Genomic DNA, 18,431 nt, shown 5'->3' with positions numbered 1-18,431 from the left:
GTGATATGATGGGTTATTCATAAAAAATGTAGTTGGGTAGAAGTTTTATCACATGAAAACAGTTTTCCTTTGTTGCAGAATATGATAGAATAGAGGGATTGAATTGGATCTCCTGGAAATGAAAGTACCTAGTTGTTGAATAAATCATCTGTATTACATTAAATTTAAAGTGATAGTTACACTGCAGTGTTGTCTAAGGTTGAAGTTTACGAGCATAATGTATAATTAAAAAAATGGTAAAAACCTCCTTTGTTTCATTTTGACCCAGACCCCCCTGAACCCCCAGATCCCTTGTTATCCTTGTCATCCTTTTCATCCTTGTCTTTCTTGATGGTGGACATGGCATTTCGGATGGCCTCACTCTGAGGGTCTACACCAGGGAGGTTCTCTAGGACACTTTGGAGGAATGCTGGGTCATTCATGACCTCTGCATATTCCTCAGACACATCCATGCTTTCATCTGCTGCCGGTGCATCTTGCTGCATACTCATCTGCATGGCTAGAGCTATCTGCTCTTCCTCAGACAATTCCATGGCTTCCCGGCCAAGAGACATGGCTAGAGCCCGCTCCATGCCGGTATCTTGAGTCTCTCCTGTCTTGGGAGCTTCCACACCTTCAGTAGCAGGCTGCTGGCGACGAGACTCCTCTTCCTGGCGTTGCCTTTGTTCCTCCATAGACACACGCAGAGCTAGAGCCAGTTCTGGGTCCTCATTAGGATCAACCCCAAACTCGAATGGAGATAGACCAGAGCCTGAAGGCCCAGCTCCATCACCACCAATCAATGGACTGGAAATTAGAGCCTCTGAAAGAACAACACAACCACCAGCTGGAATAGAAACAAGGTGGCTTCCACCAGTGGCATTGTCTTTGCCGTTTAGTGTGTTGACGAAAGTTGTCAGTAGAGGATTGTTCTCTGCATCTTCGCCAAATGAAACAACGTCACAGTTAACTTTTTCCTTCTTTAGTCTCTTGGCCAATTTGACGAGCTCCTTCTCATCGCTGTGGACTGGCGAGCCTACAAACACGACAATACGCATCTTGTGGTTCTTGCCCTGGCGATGTTTCAAAGCCAAATGAGCAATTCTTATTCCGGTCAATAAGTTAATGTCGCCGTTTGGTTGCACGCGGTGAAGCTTGGACAATATGCGGCCCACATCGCTCGTCAGCGTGGCTAGAACCTCGACGTTTGCAAGAGTCAATAATCCTACGTTATTTTCAGGATTTGATCTTGTTTTGGAATGACATACCAAATTAACGGCATCTTGTTGGGCTTGCAGGCGTGTTGGAAGGAAATCTCCATTTCTCATGTAGTCACTGTTGTCGACACATATCATTGTACTTTCTAGCACCATTTTTCTAGTTTTTTCTTAGTTTATTTATCAGAGAAAGGAAAAAGTCGAGCACTGAATAATGAAATTTGCTGTATAATCATAGACACAACTTTTTTTTAAATTTGACGTTTCATTCGAGTAATTTTGAGATCAATTTTAAAACATTCAAAATCACTATGATAGTTGCCCTAAACATTCAAGTGTAGCAATGCCTTTATGAGCCATAGACAATTATGAATTTTGAAAAAAAAAAAGAAATCTTGCCTATAGTTTGCGATTGTCTGTCATTTTCGTCGACCAAATTTCCTTCATATTATTTGGTCGATTTTAAAATCAAAATGGGCTTTGGCGACTATCCCAAGGAGTACAATCCCGCTGCCCACGGGCCTTATGACCCAGCGCGTTTCTATGGAAAACGTAAGTAAATTTTCCGTAAAAATCATGTCCTTCGGTTTACAACGCTCTATTACATAATTTTTCTTCTTTTCAGCTGATACTCCATTCGGTCAACTGAAACTGAGCGAGGTCGGGTCATGGTTGGCCCGCAGGAATAAGACTCCTTCTGCCTTTATGGGCGCTTGCAGCCGAGGTAAGTTTCAATAAAATCCATATTTTTGCATAGGTTATAATGTCAAAATCTTTTTTAAATAATCTTACCTCACAGTATTATCTTGTTCTGAGTTTTACCTCTCCCAAAGATATTAATTGTAATAGGGTTACATTGCAACTGCGACAAGGTCAAAAAGCTAGCTAAAGTTGTGTTAATTTGATTTGTTTTTTTTTACAGCTTGGTGGAGGTGGCAGCACAAGTACATGCAGCCTAAGAGGGTTGGAGCCGCCCCGTTCTTCCAGCTGTTGGTTGCTAACATGGCATTCTTCTATGCTATTAACTATGGAAGGATTAGTAAGTACTTTAGCTAAAAGACCTATGGTTGGTCTAGGTATTTAACACTTAAGTCAATCTATTCCCTAGCAGGTTGTAGCACCTTGTGCAAGGTCCGCCCGGATTGCTACCTAATCCTGCCATGAAGCAGTGCACTGTTGTGTTTCAGCATGGAGATTAAGACAGCTGGTGAAATTACTGGCACGTGAGGTATCCCATTTTAGGCCTCTAGGTTGGCAACGCGTCTGCAATACCCCTGGTGTTGCAGTTGTTTATGAGCGGTGGTGATCTCTTACCATCAGGAGACCCACTTGCTTGTTTGCCATCCAGTCAAATAAAAAAAAAGGTACCCTTTCCACTTGCTATTATGTTAATTTAAATGAAATATACCCTAGTTACTGAGACCAAACAATGTTGAGAAATTAATTAATGTAATGTAATACATGAAAAACAAAACATTTACCAAAGAAATGCTCAATTTTTTTATATTGAGGATAGATAGAATAAAACAGTTAATTGACTGATTAACACACAGTATACTGCCTTGGGATCTGGAGGTAGAAAATTGAAATTTGGCAGACATTGGCAGGGCATGAGCATCATAATATGTGCACTATACTATGGAAGATTTTTTTCAAAAATCTCATGGCATAGTTAACAAATTTTTATTCTCTCATGAGAGTGAGGCCATAAGATAAAAGTGAGTAATCACTATGAAAATGCAGCCAATCTTAAATTATTGAGTGGTTTATGTAATGGACCCAGCTAAAAGGACTAGCTCATAATGTTTAGTATTTTTTAAATTCTTGAATTCTATTCTATGTGCATTTTGATCAAAGAACCTACTCATTGCTACTATTTTGTCAAAGTACATTTTTTGTTGGATTCAACATTTGTCACGAAAGCAAAACAAAAGTAAAAAAAATATATTTTCATCTATATGGATTTTCTGTAATTCAGATAGATGTTATATAAAGATTTTTGACCCAAGCCTTGCTTTTGTGGTCATAACTACAACTACAATGCAAGTAGGATACTTCACTGCAGATCTTGCAACCAGACTTTCAAAATCTTTAGTTTTGCTAGTTACACACACTCGTGCAAGAGCTCTGACTAATACATCTTGATGAGATTATTTAAAGCTTTGATTTTATCTAACCAATTTTTTTTTCTTTTCCAGAGCACCACAAGAACTACAAGTACCACTAAGGATTGGATCAAAACCGTTCGATCAGATAGTAATGCTGTATTTATGTTAATTATGTATGGGAAAATCTGCAGTGATCACTGATCATTTCTTGTCATAGTCTATGCATTCTACAGTTACTACAATAAAATTATTAGTGAAGTGGTTGTTGGCCTTTTATTTAAAAAAAAAACTTTTATTTGTAACATCAGTTACTATGCAAGTTTGTATTATAATATAAATAAATAATAATAAATAATAAATTTCTTTCATCCTATACCGGGTGTGGCCTGTAATATAAGCAAATAATTAAAACATAGATCATTCTCCTCAAACTGAACAACATTTGTTCAGCAACTTTTAAAAAATAATTAGTTTTCGTTTTTATTATTACACTTTTAAGTTTATTCGAAGAAGCAATGTAAAGCAAAATGCTTGATGTTTGTAGTGTGACAGGCAAAGTCAGTTGTGTTCTGGCGTACATTGATAGCAGTATTTAATTTGTATGAAAAAAGGAAAAATCAAAGACTCCATAATTTTTAAAAGTCGCTGAACTAGTTCTTCAGTTTGACGAGGATAATCCATGTTCTAATTTTTTGCTTGTATTACAGGCCACACCTGGTATAACTATTCTTCTTCATGTGTCAAAACTAGGAGGGCTATATCCTAACATAGCATACCTTATTATTATCTAAATTGATTACCATGGTGAAAATCCAATACAAAACAAATATTCTTTATTGTACACCACAAATAAGTACAGAAAATGTCAGTACAGTGAAGTTTTCACTAAACATTTTGCTATTCCTCTAAATTAACAATTAAATTCGAAGATCTGCTTCTTTTCTCTGGTTGGATGAAATGGTGTTACATCATAAACATTCATCCCAACAGTGAGTCTAAAACAGACTGCTGAAAATAATAAGCAGTCACAATTTTAACCTCCTACTACCCAGCATCTTTTATATAGGACTTATTGTAATTTGAGATTAAACTCTCATATGTGACAAAGTTTCATGTTCATAAATAAAAATTTGAAGGGCTGTAGGAGGTTTTAAAGCTAGTCATCAATCTCATACATACATATTTGCTGCTAGTTGTGAGACCAGACTTTAAGGTACTGCAAATGCCTTGCAAATGCACATGTGCATTCAAAAAATGCTAAGTTTTGACAGGCACTGGGTGTAAATCACAATAATGTATATATCTTGGCACTCAATGCAGTTACTGAAATACAAGCTTTGTCAATTTTCAGTGTTTCAGATTGCAAACAATCTTGATCAGTTTTGACACCTATGCAATTCTCTTGATCTTGGCTATTTCATCCACTGCTCATACTTTGGCAGGTTGACTTATAATTAGATAAGCATGTGATAACTAAATTACACAGTCAGTATCAGCATAAATTTATAGCTTGCTTCAGCCATATCCCGATACTGTAAACTACACTGTAACTTTACAGGTTCACAGTCTGAAGCAATGTGCCAGCCTTCTTTTGTCATATCTCCATAGTAATAATTGCATATCAAGATATTTCATTGCCATGAGGCACATGTGCCACATGGATGTTAGTGAAATCACCCATGAGGTTCATGTGCCTCATTGGACTGTGAACCTGTTGCCTGAAAGTGCCTAAATAAAAGTAAAGTTTAAAAACTGTATTCTGAAGGTAGTAAAAGAATTGCTTTTCATAAAAATATTTACTTAAATTATTGCAATAATTTACTTCAATGTGTGCACAAACATTCCCACAATACACTCACAAAGTTCTTATTAAATGCAATCTTGATGTTTTGCTTGCAGGCCTCCGCGGCCTAGTGATGTTCTCATCACAATTTAATTTATTTTGCTGCAACAATAGAAGTTGTATTAAAGACCTTGAAATTTAAGAGTTTGGGAACATGCCAGCTTTCAGTGAACATCCACAAAATATATGCATTCAACTACATTATAATTATAACAAAATGTGTGTAGCATCTAGCTTTTCAGCCATATTAAATTTATTGGTATTATCTTGCCCTTTGTCTTTTCCCTGATTTTCGTTTTGTCTTTACTGAAGTAAAAATGCGATAGCCTGCCATAAGGACCCTTTTGCTACGGATTGTCACATATAATCCCATTAAGAAGGGTAAAGGTTAGATATGGAAACCATTAAATATTGTTAATTTTTCATTTGGTTAATATTATTTTACTGGTTCCTTAAATGTATTAAAATATCAACAACATAGGTATTCTAAGAATTTGATGGTTTTTATTTGACTACAAAACCACTGCCCACACAATCTGATGCAAACAACAGTACATTCTAGAAATTATTTTCAAATAAGTGAAAGTTTCTTACCTATTATTGAACTATTACAAGTCAGATCGACCACTACCCATGTACTTGGGTTTCAGCTCTTCTATTCTCTTGATGAAGTCCGTCTTTTCGATGCATCCTTCGCAAACCTCGTCCCAGTCGTTAAGGATCTTTTTCAGGTCCCTGACTTTAAGTTTCTTCAAGTCTACATTGTTCAGGTCAATCTGTTTGTCGAATCGCAGATCGCAGATCTGTGCGTCTTTTTTCTTCAATTTTTCGCAGATTTTGTCCGCAGGCATTGACCAGCTGAGAGGTTTCGAAAGTTCACCCAGAATGCCGGTGGCGGACTCTTCCAGACCTCCTAAATAGTAACAGAACCTGTTCTCTTTGTTCTTAGATGTTTTACAGTACTTCTTGAACTCTGCCTCTATCAATTTGGGATCTTTTTTCACGCTGTCTGATAACGTGGACGCGAATTTTTCTACTGTCTTAACGCACACTTCGCAGTCGCCTTCTCTTAACGCGGACGCCCCTTGCAGAACCGCCGCGGCAAACAATAAATTAAACATACTGAATTTAAACATTGTGAATTTGTTACTGGCACGAAAAACTTAACTATTATTAGCTGAAGTAGCTCTGGCGATCAGAATAAAATTAAGCGGATGAACTCGTCCCCGTCCCTTCCATTCATGAAAATGAAAACGTTGACAGCTTTTACTTGGCGAACTATGATTGGCGCACGTTTTCAGTTCAGATGTAAGTTGTTCCTATTTACGCAGATTAGTATACGTAGTCACTGTTGTATGATTCAGATTATGTTTTATAAATTTAACAGAAATAATTAAAACAATGTTAAAATGTTTGTTATTTTCCTTATAATAATTATTATATTCCTATAGAAATACGAGTAAATAATTAATTTATGTATATCGTCACTTCAAAAAAACTCGTACCTCAAAATAGATAATCTTTCCGAATGAGCTTTATGGATATGATATCAAGGTTCAATTTTGTTGACATATTGATTTTATATACGAGATTTTTCAAAGTAGCGATATAATGTGTGGTATAATATTTTTTGTCATGGTCCATTTTCGGGCACCTAAATTAAAAAAAAACTCCAATGTCAGTGTCGTTGTCGTCATGGAAACAAAACTTGTTATTGTCAGTCTTAGCTGGCAATTGTTGTTTTATCGATAAAATAAAATAGAATTATTTAGCTAATTGCTGACGCTAGCCAGCTTTTTCTAAAATGACTGAAACTACTGTGCCATTCGAGACCAGTCCTCGAGCTTATCTCGAGCAATACATTACTACTTTGCAAAGCGAATCGAAGATGGCTCGAAATCAAAGTCTACTGAAAATCAAAGAGGAGGTATTCGAGAATCCGGCGCACCGCGACTGCGACCTCACCGTCGTCTTTCCCGAAATCTATGCTTACATTTTAAAAAGCTTCACTGATCCTTCCGAAGCTTGCCGAAACACTGCGGCGGCTATCATTTCAAACTTCATAGCCCGCTTGCCACTCAATGATTACTACCTCACCTACATAATACCAGTTTTAGTCCGTCGTATTGGTTGTGCGGAGATAGTGGAAGAGTCTGAAGAAATTCGCTTAGTATTAGTCGAGTTACTTCGCCAGATAATTGAGAAGTACAAAGTTACTCATCTTCTTAGTCCTTTTATCAATGATTTCACCAGCATCTTGGCAAAGACGAGCACGGACCCTTTCCCAAAGGTGAAGCTGGAAGCGTGCGAGTGCATCATACTACTAACAAAAGTGGTGCAGCGAGACTTCCATTTCCAGAGTGAGAACTATGTGAAGCCTGTACTGACAAATTTTTCTCATCAACACTACAGGGTCCGAGTTGCTGCTATTAGAGCTATAGGTAATATTCCATGCTATGTACCAATACTGCTCAAAATAAGGTATAAGTGCAGGTGGTAGGACCTTGTGCAAGGTCCGCCCGGATTGCTACCACCATCTTGCTCGCTAATCCTGCCGTGAAGCAGCAGTGCTTGCACTGTTGTGTTTCGGTGTGGAGAGTAAGACAGCTGGTGAAATTACTGGCACTTGAGGTATCCCATCTTAGGCCTCTAGGTTGGCAACGCATCTTCAATCCCCCTGGTGTAGCAGTTACAATGAAATATTGTTACAAAATAGTACCTACTTAAGCATTCATTGTTTATTGTTCACCAGAATGCAGCATGAACATAAATAAAAAATTAACCGTTTTTTTCTTAATCATCAGATTTTTTGGGAAATTATATTTTTTTGGACTAGGAAATTAGATTTATGACTGTTATATTTAATTTTTTAAATTTATTTTAATTATAACAGAAAATTTACAGGATTTTTATTTAATTTAAAGTAATAATTTTATAAATGGTAAGACACTGATAGGTCTGACATGTTGGGTTATGTATCTTTTGTATAAAACAAACAATGTCCAACAGTGTTGTGGAGTGAATATTTTCATTAGACAATCTGGGGAGTGAGAAAAGCATGAGTTACATACATCAGAGCTTTGCCATAGTTGTCATCATTGATACTGTTGATAAAATTAAGGCAACCCGATGGGAATTGAAGTGTTACAATGCTACACCACTGCTGTCTGTTCTAAACAATCCTAAGTTAATACTAAAACCTTGCTTAACAGGAGCAATAGTGATAGCAGGAAATGCAAAATGCTTCGAGCTATCCATTACCCCGATGGCAGAGAAACTATTTGATGAGAACAGCCTAGTCCGAATGCAGGTCACGCAAGAAGTCGGCAACTGGATGCTGAACTACCGAGACAGATACTCTTTCTGGCACCGCATGATACCACTACTGTTAACCAGGTGAAATATACAGAAATTAATTAAACATGATTTAAAATGTTATTATAACACTTGTTAAAATTCATGGGTATTCCTTGAATGGATAAACAGCCCTATGTCAGGTTATTTCTTCTCTTTCTTTTGTGGAGAAACAAATCTATAGGTATAATATCTGTTTTCAACATTAAAAGCACCTAACATCATATGTGCCACATAATATTCACACACACACATAGTGCATAATATTTGGCATAGTGGAAGCAGGATCTACTTTTTTTATGATGAGCCAAAACAAACTACTTAGTTACTTATGCTGCATTGGTGAAAAAATTAAATAAATTATTACGGCCGAAAAAAAGGTTTTTTTGTTGAAAACATTGCACAGGGCTGTTTATTATAAAATATTTTTTTATTACTTTCCGTAGCATGAGCGATGCGATAGCGGACATCAGGGAAGCGGCCACCCAACTCTGGACGGACGTAGGGCTCCAGTATATGGAGGAGAATGAAGAGGATCTGAAGAAGAGAACAGACTTCCTGAAGGATGTGCCGAGCCATTATCCTGATGTGAAGCGGCCTAACCTTGGGTGCAGGCAACTCGCACAGACCAACATTGGGAAGATTGTGCCGGCCATTGCTAGAGGTTAATAGCAAGAAGTTAAAGTTTACAGTTGGATCACAGAAATAACTTTAACTAGTAGTTTAACCGGTAGTTTTGCAGTTCGCGTAAGATTGTAAGGCATACTTTCCCGAAATGTATACTTTGTCAATTTTTTTTTTGAATGTCAAGTTTCTGGGACAACCGGAAGTACCTTATAGGTTTTTCGGTTACGGCAATTTGAATGGAAACTCAACTCAGGATGAGAAAGTAACTCAGGAGACGTTAGCATGGCAATAAGGTACACTAAAAAGTTGATTGACCCTTATAGTTGGACGCTGTTTTGCAATACTCAGTCAACCCACTGTCATTTTGCAATAAAAAAAAAAAAACACGAGACAATTCACACCAATTGACCTAGTCCCAAAGTTAGCTTAGCAAAGCTTGTGTTATGGGTACTAGCAACGGATAAATATAATTATGTAGATAGATACATACTTAAATACATATTAAACATCCAAGACCCGAGAACAAACATTCGTATTTTTCATACAAATATCTGCCCCGACACGGGAATCGAACCCGGGACCTCAAGCTTCGTAGTCAGGTTCTCTAACCACTAGGCCATCTGGTCGTCAAAACAATGTAAACTGTTGAAATTATTTTCTAAGGGTTGACATTGTGTAGCAGAATTAATCAGGGTTGACACACTATTGCATAACAGCGTCCAGTTCAAGTGGATATTTGGGTGTGCTTTCTCCAGAAATGGACGGGTGGCAAGCGGACGCGCGTATGCGCGTGTCCCAGCTGCTGTGCTGGCTCGTGCTGTGTGCCGAGGAAGGCGCGACGCAGCACGCCAATACTATCGTGCGGACCCTGCACCGCGGCGCCAGCGACGACGATCCCAGGGTCGTCACCGAGGTAACTTCCCAGGAAATAGCCGCTTCAGAGAAAAATGCACACTACATACATTTGGCAAATGTTTTTTTTTGTACGTTCCACGTGTTTTACAGTATGTGTTGTTGTAGATTTGGCCATTGGTTACATTTCGCGTGTAGCTGTACAGCCAGCATCAAAAGTACCTAGCTGCATAATTTTGTACTTTGTCGTTTTACAGCAACGTACTTAACACCATACAAATTTGACAAATGCCCTAATACGACAAAGTAAAAAAGTAATCCGCTACTTTTCATGCTGACTGTACCTATATTTTGCATTTTGTACATTTTGCTCCTAGCTACTCCGTAAAGATAGCGCTAAACATCCCTACTAAACCCCGTTGTGTTGAGAGGGACCTGAAAGCCCCGAATATCTCACCAACGACAACCCAGGACAGAGCGTCCTGGCGCCGACGTACAAGGAGGCCCGACCCCAGTTGAAATGGGAGGGGGGCAAGAAGAACAAGAAGAAGACATTTTGCTCCGAAGCGGAAATAGCTGGGTTAAATACAATATTATTGTTTACAATATTATTGTACGCGAAAGAGTAATAAGCATGTGGTGTCCCCACTTTACGATGTTAAATTAAACCAGAATGTGTGTCGTCTCCTCACCTTTACCAACTTTTGAATTCCGACAGCACAACCTAGCTTTCAAACTTATCAAACCCTTCTTTAGTAATTAATTGTATGTGGACATCAGGTGAAGCGCGCAGCGGAATTATTCGGCTACTTTATAACTCCGGACACGTGGTGGCCGCTTCTGGAGGCCGAGATGGACTCGTGGGGCGCGCTGGTGGTGCTCGCGAACATCCTGAAAGGCTCGCAGGCCGACCTGGTGCAGCCCAAACTGGGGGACATCTTCAAGGAGCTGGCGGACCCGGATCGGTGCAGGGTTAGGAAGGTCAGTATTAAGAATATTCCAGTTGGATAGGCACAGCTACAACTAGTAATAAGAGAGATAATGTTTTTGTTTGTATTTTTCTCATTGTCTCGTCGCTTTAGTATTATTGCTCACACGTTATGTGTATTTAAAAGTTTTTATCAGATTAAGGCACCGCTGAAATTTAGATGTGTATTGTCGCCCTCCACCATGTTAGTCTAACATCTGGTAGCATAGTGAACGGTTGTGTGGCTTTGAGAATGAACTCTGATTAAGTTCGAAACGGGTCTGTGTAGTGATGATTCTTGGGTTTGTGTGATTTGTATGTGTTCTTACAGTATAGAGTTGGAGGAGCTGCATGAATACACATTTGTTGCATAGACGTAGCTATCATAACGTCGCGGGTGAACAAAGTACCTAAGGCTGCGTTTCCACTAGAGATGTGCGAGCAAGCGATGCGATAAATGTATTTGTCACGAACTAATAGAAAAGCTTCATTTACCTATCTTCGCTCAGCGCAGCTCTAGTGGAAACAGCTCAGCAGAGCGAGAATAGATAAATGAAGCGTTTCTATTGGTTCATGTCAAACGCATCCTGGCAACGCATCCTCGCCCACTTCGGTGGAAACACAGCCTAATTGTTTATAGTAGAAGTTGTATTGCAGCCGAAGTACCAAACGGGTCTGCTGTACGTGTCTGAGGCGGCGCTCGACCTTTGCGGAGAGGGCTGCCAGGTAGTGGCAGATCAGCTGTTCACTGTCAACTTCACCGTATACGCCATGCCTGTCGACGATAAAATACAGTTCATGGCTCTGTGTAAGTTATTTATACTTCGGGTTCTGCCTTTTCGCTGAATTATTGTTTGCCAAATATTTCATTTGCCAACTGTTTATTTTCCTAACTCAATTTTCTCTGAAAACATTTTTGTTTCTTAGTGTATTTTCTTATGAGTTTACAGAACACAGTAAGTTAGGTTAGGTTTGTTTTATGAAAGTTCCGAAAAAACATGGTTTCATAGAAAATCAGTAGGGAAAAGGCAGAGAACCGGTTCAGTAACCAATGGCTTCCCCCAATAGAAATGTTATCGTGCGTATTTTCTTCCATAATCGATGTCGCCATTTTTTTTCTTTCTTCCCGCTGTCATTTGCCATGCGTTTTATTTTTTACTAGCGTTTACCCGCGGCTTCGCACGCGTAAATCATTAGATACAGCAGTTGAATTTAAATTCCGGGATTTTATTAATTCTCGTGGTTTTCATTGACGTTAAATTAAAACACCCATGCCAAATTTCATGACTCTAAACACAGCGGTTGTTATTTCGAGATTTTATCCCTATCCCGTGGGAATATCGGGATAAAAAGTATCCTATGTTTTAATCCAGGTTATAAACTAACTTTTTGCCAAATTCATCATATCCGTTTCAGCGTGAAGAAGTAACAAACATACTCACTCACTCACAAACTTTCACATTTATAATATTAGTAGGATTTAGTTAGTCATATGCGTGGTCGCGTTTTTTCAGCTCACTAGTCATTCTATTTCATTTATCTTAACTAGGTATAACGCTTTGTGTCTTCAGCTAATCTGCACAAGCTCCGCGTCGCTGAGAAGTGCGGGCGCACACTGACGACGTTGTACGACAAACACATCCGCCACGTGTTGGCGGCCATCACCTCAGACGCGCTCACCTGGACACTGCTCACTCCCGACCGGTGCTTGCTTGAGTGCGTGCTGACTCACTGCGGTATGTACCTACTGTACGCTTTGTCTCATCAGCCAATCTGGATAGGGGAGAGTAACCTATATTGAACCGGCGCTTAAATTGGACCACTTCTGTATTTCCACCAAATTACACAATTTATTTACACTTGCCACAAAAAGTGAAGCGATGACAGCGCTACAAACAGTGTTTGTTGCCAGTGTAAATAAATTGTGTAATTTGGTGGAAATACAGAGCAGCGCGAGTCTTTCGAACTACCCGCACTTGATCACAAAAAGTACCGGCACTCATATCTCGAACTACCGCACTTGGTCATTTTTATTTGTCACCCCATCACACCGACACACAACACTAACAACGTCCGATTGTCGCTCCGAACATTCATCCCGACACCGACACTTATTTATAACAGGATTCCACGAAGACGAAACCTTATAAGTATCCATCATACCCTACCTACACTTCAGTCTACTCGTGTCCATGACCATGTGGTTGAAACGTCAAGTTAAATATTACTCGTGTGTTTTAGCGTGATAAATCCCGTTTGTGGTATTTTGACTATTAACAAAAACTTTTTATTGTATAAATAAAAAAAACCGGGCAAGTGAGAGTCAGACTCGCGCACCGAGGGTTTTTTATATTTTTTATTTGTATATTTGAGTTGATTGAATGAAAGGTAAATTGCGTTTTACGATTTATGACGTATTCAAAAAACTACTTACTAGATCTTTTTTAAACCAATTGTCGGTGGAAGTTTGCATGGTAATGTACATCATATATTTTTTTTAGTTTTATCATTCTCCTATTTTAGAAGTTACAGGGGGGGGGACACAAATTTTACCACTTTGGAAGTGTCTGCGCAGACTATTCAGTTTAGAAACTTCAATATTATTTTTGAAGACCTATGCATAGATACCCCACACGTATAGGTTAGGTTTGATGAAAAAAAAATGTTGTTTCAGTTCTAAGCAGGGGGAATCCCCAAAATTTATTGTTTTTTTTTCTATTTTTGTGTGAAAATTTTAATGCGGTTCACAGAATACATCTACTTACCAAGTTTCGTTTTCTTAGTTTCGTGTGGCTGTGACGGACAGACAGACAGACAGACATGACGAATCCATAAGGGTTCCGTTTTTTGACATCTGGCTACGGAACCCTAAAAACTGCGTTTGTCTTTTTATGTGAACGATTTATTTGGCCCGCAGGTTCAGCCATGTCGTCCCAACTGCACCTGATCTCGCCGCTCCTGAAGGAGTGCTTGGCTACGCCCAAAGTGGACCCCGACGTCAAACTCAAGATGTTCACGACCCTCTCCACCGTACTACTGAGGAGGCAGGACCATTTCTACAAGTGCGACCGCGACATACTGGAGGCCTTCTTGAAGATTGTCATTGAAGGTGACCTATATATTTTGATATATGAAAAAAAACACTAAGGTAGATAGTTTTAAATCTTTTCTTCCAACTATGCTTTAATTTCATCATAAACGCACTAAATACCCAGTACAAAGCGGGACTTTTCTGCTCTAGAGCAGAAAAAATGTATGAAGATCCTTTATTGCATTGTTTTAGATTTTTTAACCAAAGAGGTAACAGTGCAGGCTAACTTTATAACAAGTATTTTTGCTATAAAATTAGCCTGCATAGTGTAAAAAAATCTAGTGTTAGGTTGCTCAACCTGACGGTTTTATAAAATTGGACAGATTGCGTACAAATAATTGTTGCTACAAATCCTACCAAAAACAGTAAGTAGGTAGTATATTTAAAAAAAAAACCGTGTGATTGGTTGGCCAACCTGGCGCCCATTCGAAATCTTACAGATCGCGGGTAAAATTTCTGCAGGGCTACTACGAAACTCGAAACTCGAAGTTCGTGTCGTGCAGTCCCTTTTGATACTTATACTATTTAATACGAGAGCGAGAGGGACGGTACGATACGAACTTCGAGTTTCGAGTTTCGTAGTAGCCCTGCTGGCTACTAACTGCCAAAAAAAAAGAAATTAAAATAAAAAACAAATTGGCGGGAACCTTGCGAATTTTCCGTGGTCATTTTTTGAGAGTGCGAATGTAAACTTACAAAAATGGAATCATTTATTTCCTATTAATTGTTTAGCATGAGTTTTTTTTCCTCTACTATTCCTGTAATAGTTGAAAGAAACGCAGATTATGCACCTCGCATTAAGTAATTTATATTGCCCTCGTGCTTTTTAAAGCCCTCGCTGACGCTCGGGCTCCAAATCGGCACTCGGTGCAATAATAAATAACTTTCTGCTTGGTGCAACAATCTACTATTATTGAATACGTGGTCTGGCATGCATTTAATGCAGTGGACTCTAACGTCTTCCACCAGAGATGTGCGAGGATGTGTTGCGTGAAATGTGTTTTTCGTGACCCAATATAGAAACGCTTCATTCTAATCGCTTCAAATTTACAAGGAAAATGATAGCAGATTAACAGGCAAACCGGTAACTGTTTCGCCATCCATTGATTAGTGTTAACCGACGGTTAAATGTGATGCCGTCTCCGTCTATTCGAACAAAACAAATAGAGACGGCATCACACCTAACCGCCAGTTAACACTAATCAATGGATGGTGAAACAGCCCCTAAGAATTATTAGTAGTTTAAGAGTAAATAGCAGCCTAAGGTATAAAACATACCTAAACTCCACCCACCACCACCATCCACCCACCATCCCCTCCACCATCCACCATCTTGCTCGCTAATCCTACTGTTGTGTTTCGGCGTGGAGAGTAAGACAGCCGGTGAAATTACTGGCACTTGAGGTATCCCATCTTAGACCTCCAGTCGAATAAAAACAAACTTGGAAGATTCCGTACAAAATACGAAATCCTTAGAAAAATATTACTTGATTTTTTCTTAATTAACAAAACACGTGTCCGACACGCTCTACTATAGATACTTGTACCCCACAGAGGTGATATTACCGAATCTGGTGTGGACGGCGGGACGCACCGCGGAAGCTATTAGGACTGCGGCCGTAGCTTGCTTGTGCTCTGCCCTCCAGGACAACCCGGAGAGCGAGCTAGAGATAGAGAAGGGAGGAGACGGCGATAAGAAAGAGAAGGTATGGATTTAAGATTAATTAAAGCTAAGTTTCCATTTCTAAATTATTATTGTTTAATTGCTCATATTTTTTTTCATGTTCTTTTTTTCTGTTCGTGTAAATAGTAGTTCAATTATTTTACCATTCGCGGCCATATTCTTGATGATATCCACTTCGTTCCAGGAAGTGAACCTCTTCCCAACCCAAGAGTCGCTGGAGCCGTTCCTGGAACAAGTGGTACCGTTGCTGAACGGTCTCGTGGACGACAACTCCACTCTGACCCGTCAACACACGCTGCGGGCCATTTGCTGCCTGGCAACACTGGCCAAGCAACGTGGCTGCTTCACGGCCGCTATACTGCACAAGTTGTACTATGGTAAGGCAACACTGAGGATGTTACTGGCTGCACCAAGTTAAGGAGTAATTTTTAGGGCTGGCAACATGCAGCTCGAGTCAAAAAGCTATGTCCAGGGCATAAAATCTTAGAAAGAAGTTACGTATATATGTAAAGAGAATAGAGCAGGGGTAGTTGACTTTATTAGACCCCCAATTTATATGGCTTAAAGCCGATCGCATGGTATTTATAGGTTTTGTATTTGAAATTTTTCGAGTACCTAAAGGAATGTGACATATGAAAACTGTCTTCTTATCTGTAGTGGTTCACTAAGATATGTTTGCCAAGATATTAATGTGTGCTCCAATTTGATTTTTGTAGGTCTTTGCTCTCTCCAAGTGCAAAATTCGAACTTCGTATCTTGGCGTCCCGCTAACGCTTATACAAAATTCGATTTTCGAATTTCGTAGTAGCCCCCCTGGTGAACTATGGGGTGTTGAATTAAAACCTTATCATTGTCGTTTTTTTACAGATGTCTTGAAGCGCTTAGACGACAGCAGCGACAAAGTGCGTTTGTTCGCGACGCAAACTATCACTACACTCTTCAAGAACCGTCCGTTGCCGTACGATACCGTGCTTTACGGGGCGCATGTGGACGCGCTTTATAGCGCTATGCTGATACATCTAGATGATACTGACGAAGCCTTCCGGAAAGAGATGCTTGGTAAGATCCGAAAGCTCGGTTTACACACGCGATAAAAGACGTCCGCGTTGATCACTTTTAATTAGTTACTTCAGCGGCCTCATACCACGTAAAGCAAATTACTGTTTTTCACAATCGTTAGCTAAAAGCAACACCATTTGTAGAATATTATTCTTAAATTTCATGTTAAAGGCGCGGCTACATGTAAATCGCTCGACGCTCGTTTACAGTGTCAAATCTGGTCACGTGACATACATATAGCGATAAAGCTGAAAATGTTGCGCTTTATCGCTGAAAAAAAAAACCTTTAATTTCGCCTTAAAAAATGTTATTTTTTTTTCGTTCACTCCCATTTTCTTTTATTTGTATGTACCACTGCCATGACTGCTACTAAATGAGTAAATGAGATTAAGAAATCAGCTTCCAAGACCATGATCATTCCTGCAAGCAGCCATTTTGTCGCTGCTGGGCGGCGCGGCGACTTGACCAAATTACATCAAAATCGTTAGACCCGTTTCCGATATCCCTGTAATAAATAAATGCTGCAAGGTTGCATTTCGATCAGAGTTGCGAGAAATGTGATTGTTAAAAACCAATAGAAACGCTTAATTTACCTCGCTCCGCTCCGTTAATCTGTTTTTTTTTTATTCGACTGGGTGACAAACGAGCAAGTGGGTCTAGTAAGAGATCACCACCGCCCATAAACATCAGGGGTATTGCAGATGCATTGCCAACCTAGGGCCTAAGATGGGATACCTTAAGTGCCAGTAATTTCACTGGCTGTCTTACTCTCCACGCCGAAACACAACAGTGCAAGCACTGCTGCTTCACGGCAGGATTAGCAAGCAAGATGGTGGTAGCAATCCGGGCGGACCTTGCACAAGGTCCTACCACCTGCAAACTGTTAAATGAAGTGCTATAAAATCACATCCTCCTCACATTCCTCGCACATCTCTGGTGAAAACGCAGCCTTAACGTATTACATTGTTAAAATAATAATAAAAAAAACTTTTTTTACACATGATTGCAGATGCCTTGCTCGTGCTTAGCGATATAAACCCTCAGTTACTAATGAAGAAAGTGAAAGCGAATATGCAGCTCTACAGGAACAAAGCGGCGTATGAGCGCCTGTCTAGTCATATTGAAAAAATGTTAAAGTGATTTAGTTTTACTTACTACTTTAGTTATAACTGAGTGCTATGTGTGCAATGTTTAGTTTTCTTTTACCATGCTGTGGAATATAAATTATGTTGGTCAAGATTAACTTGTAATTATTGAACTGCGAAACCTGTCATCCTGCATCCCTTTTTTTAAACAGTGTATCTCGTAAACACGGAACATAGAACTATCAGATCTATTTAAATTGTTAAGCTTTTATTTAACATCTTCTCCGTGTATTAGTTTGCTTCAGATCTAGCAAGTTATTTTTTGATTTTCCAGTGTTCAGATTGATTTGAAAGGTATACATGTAATACATCAGTGCATGTAATACATAGATAAAAAAATGTTGGATGACAACAAAAATGCAACACAAGTAGAAAAAGTACTAGTATAGTATAGTTATAGTCGCGAGCACGGTCGCGAGTGGTCGCGAGTTAGGTGGAAAAAAATAATTCGCTCACACGAGCGATTAGTCGACTCGACATTAGTCGTTTAATCATGGAGCTCGAA

At 39.2% G+C, this 18,431-nt stretch overlaps 5 protein-coding genes across 5 annotated transcripts in view; 3 read left to right on the top strand and 2 right to left on the bottom strand.

Moving 5' to 3' along the window:
- Positions 1-244, top strand: part of LOC141428600 (uncharacterized) — a 37,592-nt gene extending 37,348 nt beyond the window's left edge. Inside the window, exon 29 of the mRNA XM_074088602.1 lies at positions 79-244. Coding sequence (XP_073944703.1) covers positions 79-122 — 44 coding nt within the window. The 3' untranslated portion in view covers positions 123-244. The remainder of the gene's footprint in view (positions 1-78) is intronic.
- On the bottom strand, positions 133-1,443 carry Rpn10 (regulatory particle non-ATPase 10). The gene has a single exon (XM_074088926.1). It carries the CDS (start codon positions 1,350-1,352, stop codon positions 255-257), a length of 1,098 nt encoding a protein of 365 aa, XP_073945027.1. The 5' UTR covers positions 1,353-1,443; the 3' UTR covers positions 133-254.
- A 146-nt stretch (positions 1,444-1,589) lies between these two features.
- ATPsynF (ATP synthase, subunit F) lies at positions 1,590-3,567 on the top strand. The gene is made up of 4 exons (XM_074088931.1): positions 1,590-1,748; positions 1,822-1,920; positions 2,119-2,235; positions 3,395-3,567. The coding sequence occupies exons 1-4, from the start codon at positions 1,670-1,672 to the stop codon at positions 3,421-3,423; spliced, it is 324 nt and encodes a 107-aa protein (XP_073945032.1). The 5' UTR covers positions 1,590-1,669; the 3' UTR covers positions 3,424-3,567.
- Positions 3,568-5,085: 1,518 nt separating this feature from the next.
- Positions 5,086-6,422, bottom strand: Manf (mesencephalic astrocyte-derived neurotrophic factor). Its single transcript, XM_074088930.1, has 2 exons — positions 5,742-6,422; positions 5,086-5,249 (listed from the first exon to the last, which is right to left on the bottom strand). The coding sequence occupies exon 1, from the start codon at positions 6,281-6,283 to the stop codon at positions 5,756-5,758; it is 528 nt and encodes a 175-aa protein (XP_073945031.1). The 5' UTR covers positions 6,284-6,422; the 3' UTR covers positions 5,086-5,249; positions 5,742-5,755.
- A 381-nt stretch (positions 6,423-6,803) lies between these two features.
- On the top strand, positions 6,804-18,020 carry Dnaaf5 (Dynein axonemal assembly factor 5). The gene is made up of 12 exons (XM_074088925.1): positions 6,804-7,588; positions 8,360-8,543; positions 8,948-9,165; positions 9,884-10,041; positions 10,761-10,961; positions 11,605-11,755; positions 12,519-12,683; positions 13,865-14,056; positions 15,593-15,744; positions 15,907-16,099; positions 16,590-16,781; positions 17,791-18,020. The coding sequence occupies exons 1-12, from the start codon at positions 6,952-6,954 to the stop codon at positions 17,919-17,921; spliced, it is 2,574 nt and encodes an 857-aa protein (XP_073945026.1). The 5' UTR covers positions 6,804-6,951; the 3' UTR covers positions 17,922-18,020.
- The last annotated feature ends 411 nt before the right edge of the window (positions 18,021-18,431 follow it).

This window comes from Choristoneura fumiferana, chromosome 6 (assembly GCF_025370935.1).
Source record: "Choristoneura fumiferana chromosome 6, NRCan_CFum_1, whole genome shotgun sequence".
NCBI lineage: Eukaryota > Metazoa > Arthropoda > Insecta > Lepidoptera > Tortricidae > Choristoneura > Choristoneura fumiferana.
This window is presented reverse-complemented; position numbering and strand designations above follow the sequence as displayed.